This window comes from Sander vitreus, chromosome 20 (assembly GCF_031162955.1).
Source record: "Sander vitreus isolate 19-12246 chromosome 20, sanVit1, whole genome shotgun sequence".
NCBI classification, from domain to species: Eukaryota; Metazoa; Chordata; class Actinopteri; order Perciformes; family Percidae; genus Sander; species Sander vitreus.
Genome location: NC_135874.1, coordinates 23,005,231 through 23,014,241, shown reverse-complemented (window position 1 = coordinate 23,014,241; position 9,011 = coordinate 23,005,231). Strand labels below are relative to the sequence as shown.

At 40.1% G+C, this 9,011-nt stretch overlaps 1 protein-coding gene across 1 annotated transcript; it reads right to left on the bottom strand.

Moving 5' to 3' along the window:
* Positions 1-1,460: 1,460 nt before the first annotated feature.
* Positions 1,461-6,918, bottom strand: pcare1 (photoreceptor cilium actin regulator 1). The gene is made up of 2 exons (XM_078278162.1): positions 3,539-6,918; positions 1,461-1,900 (listed from the first exon to the last, which is right to left on the bottom strand). The coding sequence occupies exons 1-2, from the start codon at positions 6,916-6,918 to the stop codon at positions 1,777-1,779; spliced, it is 3,504 nt and encodes a 1,167-aa protein (XP_078134288.1). The 3' UTR covers positions 1,461-1,776.
* Positions 6,919-9,011: the final 2,093 nt, after the last annotated feature.

Here is a 9,011-nt window from a genome sequence, read left to right as displayed (position 1 = left end):
TTCCTATAGTCTGAGAAAATAATCCCGATGATGTCAGCATCAAGCCTGCAGTTCAAACTGGATTTTAAAAAGTGGAGTAGAATTCATGGACATTTACAGTACCAGGCAGGGTCTAATGACCGATGTTGCTGAGTTGCATCATGGGTATAGTAGGATCCAGTGTTTTTGGAGCTTGACTTAGGGATAAATATCAGGAAATCTCAGCCTCCGCTGCCTCAATTTTGAACATTCTTTTTTAAGAATCATTAATGGGAGTGCAATACTAAAGCGCTGCAGTAACCCCTTAAAGTGCTCATATAATGCTAATTTTCAGGTTCATAATTGTATTTATTTTAGAATAGGTTTACATGGTTTAATTATCAAAAAACACCGTATTGTTGTCATACTGCACATTGCTGCAGCTCCTCTTTTCACCCTGTGTGTTGAACTCTCTGTTTTAGCTACAGAGTGAGACATCTCACTTCTGTACCATCTTTGTTGGGAGTCGCATATGCGCAGTAGCTAGGTAAGGACTACTAGCTAGTCAGAGGCAGAGTATGAGGGCGTGCCACGCTAGCAGCTAGGCGAGCATTATAACGTGTGTTTCAAAGTGACGCACGTTTGTCACGGAACTAAAGGCTGGACTACAATAGAGCTGTTTGGAGCAGTTTGTGAACAGCGTTTTCTCTGGAAGATGGTAAGTCCCTTTGGGGTGGACTTCGGGCTTTTTGGGCTAAATAACACAATAAAGGAAAGGGGAAAAGCCAACAAGCATAATATAAACACTTTAAGGGGTTTCACTGAAGCACACTAGGTATTAGTTAAATCTTACTATTTATTTAATGTATTAACTAATTAAGGACACAATTAATGTTAATAAAAAAGAACAGGTGATTCAAATGTATTATTGATTGTATGAGGTTTTTTATTGATAAACAAATTGTAAAAATGAAACATGAAACAGAAAAATAACAATTGGATAAAAAAAAAAAAAATCTTAAATGCTGGTTTAGGGTGGCCTTACTTTTAAGCTTGCAGCATATGACAACAAAGAGACATAATGTCTCAATGTAACAATTAATTCAATCAACAATCATATAATATTTCATTATTGATGATGACATTATTGTTTGGTTTAATAGGCTTTCCAAAAACCAAAGAAATACCAAAGAAATAATTTTCAAATCCTGGTTCATGGCACTCATGTGATTAAGTTACTTTCAGTTCATTCAATGGCTATCAGTAATGAAGAAATACTAATCCATTATGTAATAACACATTTTATTATTTACATTTTATTATTTTTTGAACTTTTTCTTTATTTCTTAAATCGATAAAAGTTGAGAAAAGACACCTTTGACCGTTGAGTTACCAAGACGCCACATAGTATTTGAATTTTGAAGATGGAGTCTCTGAACTAAATGAACTGAAAGTAAACGTACAGTATGCAACCTTGTGTGAAGCATGATTAATCACCTGCATCTGTAGTCTTGTTATGAAACCAGGAAATGAGTTCCATATATTGTAAACATTAAATTGTGTAACATTTGTTTTTCCCTCTTAAATACATATTATTCACAAACCAATTCAAAAACATAATTATGCAGATAGTGTATGTGCACAAGTATGCATGCAAAGATGCACACCTTTTTACCAAACTTATTACAAACATTGTGGAGGTGTGTGGGGGTGGATAAAAATAGTTCTTCCTCTCTTCACAGTGGCGTAAACACTGTCTTCTTAAATCCTTGCTAAAGCCTGTTAATCCATAATCCCACTGGTCCTTCACTGGCCCCTTCAGTCTCTGTGCAAGGCATGTCCAACAACACACAGGTCCGGGTGTGACACAGAGCGTAGTTGAGCTCTGAGGTTTGATTGGCTCCCCCATAATTCTTCATTCCTGGTTGGTTCATCGTTCAGCCTATAAGATTGTATGGAGAATGTTGTCAATCACAATTAGGGAAGTCGGCCAAGTCAGTTATAAACAAGAAGGGTGCATGACTGAGATTAGTTTGTAAAGTGACTCAGTTCACTCAGTTACTCAAATCATGTATGGCCTCATAGGAGCAAACCCCCCTAAAATTAAACATTCACTTCAAATGAGATTTTTGGTGTGTTACTAGAGACTATTGTGACAAATAACCCTTGATATACTCAACATTTAAAATGTATGAAACAGCAAGATAAATACATAGTGGAGAGAATTAAATGCAGAGATATTAAAAAGACTGGATTTATAGCTTTTATATTGTATGTGATGGTATCTAGCTGATGTATCTACTATTCAAATATTCTCTTATCCAGCATTGTCAAGTCCGTAAGATACTTAAACAATTTACTGATATTTGAGGCAACTGCATTTGCTTATTTCAGACAGTCATGTCTCAGTAGACATAGTCATGTTATTAATTTAGTATATTGTGTACACCTTCAATGCTTACTGCAGTATGGTTTTATACTGATGATTAGTAAGAATGAAATATGCCTTAGTAATTCTTATGTATGACTTAAGAAATCAGCAATGCAACGTTGAGCTAGTGATTTTATGGGTTTCTTACTTTCCTACTAAATTCCAGGAAATGTCCTAGTAATTTTCTACAAAGGAGCTGGATATTTCCTGGAAAGGGTTGTGGTGAAAATGGCCAGGTGATACAGTTGGTAGCTAATTGCCCATGGAGGTTCAAACAATTAATATACAAATATGCAGTTTGACAAACAAAACTATAAAAAAGTTTCCAGAGTGGTTCAAAATTACAGATAAAAATAATTATAACAATTGTGAAGAATTACACTTACAAATTAACATTTACTTGGTTCCCAAGTTAATCTTTGTCAGTTAAAGAATTGTTAAGAATCTCCTTTCATTCTTATAACGGAGTTTTGCCAATAAACTGCTTCTTATAAAATCCACCTACCTACATAGGCTACTGTTTTCTATTTTTTATATAACTGCTATAGTTTTCCTGGTTCTTTTAGAAAGAAAATCCAATTGGTGAGTACATATCAACTAAACTAAAGATGGTACACAGTAATTGGTACCAATTTATATTGCCCATTGTGGGAAATTTCCTAAGAATTAATCATTTAACACCAGCAAATTACTCAGAATATTTACAGAAACTATGAAATGAAGTAGAGTTTAGATTCTCTGCCCGAGCCCGAGCTAGAACCGATATTTTCCGCCGCTATCCTCGGGCCGGGCCAGGCCCTTGATCAAGCATTTGTGTTTTTTTAATCATTACTTTATTAGCCTTATTCGGTGGGGACAAAGCTATGCCTCTCCAGCTTCTCCCGTATGTATGTCCTGCACTGACTTGAGTGTGAGGTAAACTGTGCTACATCGTGTCTCCCCCATCTGCAGCACTGTTCACGGCCAGTGCGTCAGCATGCAGACCGTGGCGAAGGACAGTATTAATTAGGTGATCGAGAGGTGATTTTTTGGGGCCAATCTAAGCTCTAAAATGAAGGTAGCTGTAAAATAAGCTATTACAAAAGACTGAATGAAAAGCCATATTAACGGATTTAGGATGTGTAACAAAGAAACATGGTAAACACTCACCCCTGTGAGCATATTGCTGGCTCACTTCCACAAGTCTCAGCCACTGAGATGCCTGGTGATCTTGGTGGCAGATTTAGACTTGGCCTTCGGTCTGAATGGCTTCGTCGGATGAAGGGTCGAGGTCCTTGAACAGATACAGGAAACCTCCCACGACTCCCCCAAGAACGTGAGAGAAAAGAGACCCCAGTAGAAGTCCATGCTTGAGGGGGTCGAGGAACTGGACAAGGCTGGGCCTCAAACAGGGATGGGGATGCAGGGCAGAACACTGAACGTGCATTACTGATCAGCCGTGCATTAGATGAGTCTTCACTGCTGTTCTCCCTTGACCATCTTTGTACTTTTGGCGAGGCTGGTGGAGACGGTGCTTTGAAAGGGTAGGAGGATGAATTTGAGTTTAAAATATTCTGCTTTGTGACAGGCGGGCTGGGGAGCCTCTCTTGAACTACTGGTGGTGTGGTGAGTTTCCTGTTAACAGGGGGGCTAGCTGAAGAGGGTGGAGTAGGTTGCCTTTTCAAGTTATGGGGACTGGGAAGTCTTCGATGTAGACTACTTGATGTAGAAGGTGTGGAGGGTAACATTCGCCCCCTATGCATGGAAGGCGTGGCAGGTGGTTGGCTCCTGACCACTGAAGGAGGCACTGTAGACACTGTAGAGTTAGATCTAGGCACTGAAAGGTTGCCACCATCTTGTATGTCTGCTGATTCTTCTTGACTGGCAAATCGATTTGTTGCTACAGAACCTGTTGAAGATCTCTGTGAGTCTGAAGAGTGTCTTAGATGTATACTCTTTCTGCCTTGCTGGTACAAGGAATCCTTTTCCTTTCCTGGGTCTGCCTCCGATTTGACATCTGGTTGCCTGAACTTTGACGGAGCAGATGTGTCTTGTTGATCTGCTCTAGCAAGGGAAATAACCTTGGAAGCTTGCGGAAGACCTCCTTTACTTGGCAGCACTGTCCCTGAATTAACTGAGGCCCTCAGTCGATGCGATACTGCAGCCCTTTTTAATACAGGTGATTTTCCAACTTTTATAGCCCCGTCATCTGCTCCACCAGTTGAAAGACTCTGGGCGCTTTCGAAGGAATTGTCCAATAATACTTCCAGTGGTGGCGGAGGAAGACTATCCAGATCTAAATCATTGGCTTTCTCAGATGTGGATTCCGGTCTACAGCTGGTTATTCCAGTGCTTAGCACAGCTTCTACATTCCCTAAACCAGGTAACACAGGAACACCACACTTTCGTACTCCTTTGAGAGGCCCCAGAACGTTAGGACCTTCTAGATCCTCTATTCCTTGGCTAAAGGTATCAATCAGTCTTTTGACTGAGTTCCTGCCTCTGTAAAGTCCCGAAGATGGTCGTGGTGATGCAGGAGGGCTTGGGGGTGGGGTGGCTTTTATTGGACCCTTGGATGTTTTCTTGTCCTTAAGTTTATCTTCTTCCACATCACTGGCTACCTCATGTGTTTTACTGTTGCTCCTTATAAGGCCTGCTTTGTCATCAAGTGGTTGGGGATTGCTGTTCTTCGGTAATAAGGGATGTTTGCGATTTACTGCTGGAGATTGTGCTGGTGAGGTTCCTTGATTTTGTTTTGATGGAGCAGTCTTTCCACCTGCTTTGCTTCCACCTGCCTTGCTTTTACTCATCCTCTGTAACTTCTGGTTTAAATCCTTCTGTGTCCTTTCTAGTTCAAGCAGAGTAGGATCTTCACCTTTGTTTCGCAGGGATTCTGCTGACTGGGAACGTCGTTCCCTAGCCACTGGGGTCTTTTTTACCACTGCCTTCCGAGGTGCTGTTGTTTGAGGCCTCCCTGGAGATTGTTGTTCTTCCTCCTCTGTCCACTGGTGTCTACTGTTTTTTGGGCTGCCAACTAGCTTTGTTTTGACACTAGCATTCTGTGATGGGACAAACTGTATCCTACCACTTATAGCATTTTTCATTTTGAGAGTCATTTCAACATTTCGAGGATTCTCTATGCGCTTTGGGGGTATGCGGCGTGGGTGTTGTTCACGGTCAACAGGTGAAGAATTTGATCGCGGTCTAAAACCTACATCTTCCATGCCTTTATCCATCTCCTCATCATCATCATCATTGTCATCTTCCTCCCCATAATCTAAGGAGACTGATCCTAGCAATGAGTCTCTTTGGTAATTAGCCATTATGGTACCTGTAGAACCTAATGAGTTGAGTGAGGTGAGAGAAACACTCGGACTTATTTTACTTGCAAGCTTTTGCCTTGATACTCTTTGCCTAATGGTCATGGAGGTATATCCCATAGGACTGACAGGAGTAGTTCTATTTGTCCCGGTGGACGCACAGCTCTCTCGTCTATGACGTCTTTCAGATCCAGCAAGGGATTCACTCTCAGCCCCAATACCACTGTCCTCACTAAAGAGAGCAGAATCCTCTGGCCCAGGCTTGCGCAGAGAGGCCATTTCAATGCGAGATAAGAGTCGCATTAGCCTAGTCTCTACTGCATGTTTGACTTTCAGTTTCTCCTCTAAAAGCTCTGAGACAGAGGCAAAGTACTCCACTGCCTCCTCCAAAGCAGACTCCCCTATTCCACCCACAGTCTGGCTCACATTTTGCATTCTCTGTGTGGTGTACTGAAGCAGCTGCTGCAACAAATCTGGTGGGGGCTCAATATTAGCAGAGCCAGACTTCAAAGGAGGAGAAGATGAGAGGTTTTTCATTTGACTTGGCCAAGCAAGATGTTCTCCATTTTCTTTTAAAACTTTTTCTCCCTCGTCGGCCATCTCCTCCAGACCCTGAATTATTTCCTCATAGCGTAGAGCCATAAAAGCAACCATAGTCTGCACAGAAACCTGTGTTTGGGTTGCTTGTTCCAAAAGTCCTAGTAAATCGTCATATTTGTTTATGCTAGGATTCAAAAAAGCATAAGCAGCTTGGTGAGCTTTTACCAAAGGTTCTGGGAAGTCCACTTTCTGTTCTGTAGGTGGTTTGTCTTTTTCCTTGTCTTTCTTTTTTAGCCCCTTAATACCTCTGGTCATCTTTTTTTGTTTTCTGCCAGGCTTTTTTTCTGTCACATCCTGCTTGTCAACATGCTTGTCTTTTTTCTGTGAAACGGTGTTGTTGTCCATTCTTTGACTCCCCAGTTTATCCACGTTTACTGCTTCAGGAGATAGCTCGGTCACATATCTCTTTTTTTGTGGTGTCACATGAGCCTCTTTCTGGCATGTCTGGTTTTGTCCGGCTGCCTTTCTCTCCTTTGTATCCCCATCTGTTGATCCAGTTGAATAACGATTCTCTCCATCTTCAAAGTGGGAATCTCTGGGGCTTTCTTGAGGCGCAGGGGGAAGCATTCGCCCCTTCCTCATGGGACCCAGAGTCCCAAAATGGTTACCTTTGGATGGTGAGCAGCCCATTTCGAATGTTTTCAAATAAAAGCCGATAATTCTGTCTTCGTTGAGACACCAACACAGCAGTGCATTGAATGATTCAAAGACTAGCCAAAGTCCTTAGCCACCTGCTGTAGCTGTCATTTTCAGATGGCTGAGGTTGTCGAGTCTGATTAGATCCCTCTCCACAAGGATGCTGCCAAAACAAAACATTGATACATCCATTTTACAAATCTCTTCCAGCTGTCATAGATAGGCAAAATAAATTCACAGATCAATGGTCATGTTTCGAAGAAATGTCCTTGTAGCGTGCTATGAAACGCATCCTTCTCTAAGAGGACAAGCAGCTGAGAGGATTAGTGAGGCTTTCAGTGAACTCAGCATGCACACATGTCATGTTAAAGCATATAAAACTCACCTACTCGTAAGACTATAAGCTCATTTGTGTAACGAGAGCTGGCCTCAGGTGGCTTTTTATAGTCTGCAAAACAGTATCTCCCTGTTTAGCCCTGGGGCCATTTCCATTGCAAAATTAAAAACAACTAACTACATTTAAAAAAAGGTAAAAGTGTTTCTTTTCAATTGCATGTGGTTGCAGTTATGCAGATAACAGGTATACTAACTTTATTCTATCAACAGTGATATGCCATAGGCTATCATTGCTGTTCTAAAATGTTTTCATTTGACAAAATATCTAAAAACAGACTTAAATACCTTTGTCATGCTGTTGTACAGTACGTTATTTTCATGATTTGTTGATCTTCTTTTTACTTCTTTATCTAGCAGTTCCTGGAACAGTGAGGCAAGCTTTAAAATAACTTGAAGTGCCTCTGCCTCTCTGTAGTACACACTGAAATGTAAAAAGAAAAGATTAAAGTCATCTTTCCTTTTAGGTCTTTCTTTTGAATCCTGTTAATAATCCTGTAAATAATGAATTAAAAACAAACAAATTAAAATGAAGAGGAAAAGATTATAAGAATAAGATAAATACATTTAGAAGGCTAAGCCCTGTGGTTGAGATTACAATGACAGCAATGTATACTAAACCATGATGTGATGAAGGCTTTTTGACAAAGATTACCTAAATTGATTAACTTGTTAGAACATGTCAAATCCTCTCATTTGGTTCTTTTAAAGACCTATTTCCAGTTATATGTGCAGCCTATGTATTTGCCCTATATATCATGAATATTGTATAAATTAGTAAAAACTGAATCTCTTCAGTATGGCAGATGCCAATCCCTTTGTGCCCTTGACTTCTTGCCTCACACGTAGTCAGATCACAGCATGACCACAAAAAGAATCACAATCAGTTTTACTATCTGTGTAGAGGAAAGTGACAGTTTTGTCCCTATCCATACGCAACCCATTTGCCTCAACATGTTCTACTGCTACACTCATTAAAACTACTGTAATTGTTTTGCCTTTTTCTCATCCTGTTAAAATTATCTAAATATGTTCTTTGTCTATTTTTGTTCAATTTATCTCTCTCTGTAATCTCTGTCAAGTCACCATTTAATGTATTAATCAAGCTAGGTTAAGCCCCCATTTTCACAAATTACAGCTGCTAGATGATCAGTCAGTAGGCCTACACCGATCAAATTGCTGTCTCGTTCTTCTATGCCGTATAAGTTACTGAAATATGAAATAATATAGAGGAATCCAACAAGGTGTTACCTACACCCGTTTATTTATGTAGGCTATTATGAACAACACAACATTGTAGCCTATAGCCTAAAGTCAAAATAAATTTAATTATTTGAATTATGATAAATAAATAATGGAAAGAGGAAATAAAAAAAAAATATGTTTGCACAATTATATTAATTTATTCTTTTAGTTTTGTATTCATTCATGATTGTGTTTTATCTAAATCTGCATTTCTACATGACAATATTTTGGAAATACACACTGGAGAGTAAGGGAGGGGGGTGATTCGCCATTACTTGACGACGAAGAAGAAGAAGAAGAGCGGCGCGATTGGTCTTCGTGTCCTCGCGTGCAAGTGTACTGCTGATTGGCGCGGATCCTGAAGCGCGTTCCCAAACCACCGTCTTCACTGGTCTGTGCTCTGTAAGGACCGATGATTGCTTTATTCTCAGTTTTAGTTTTTAAACGTT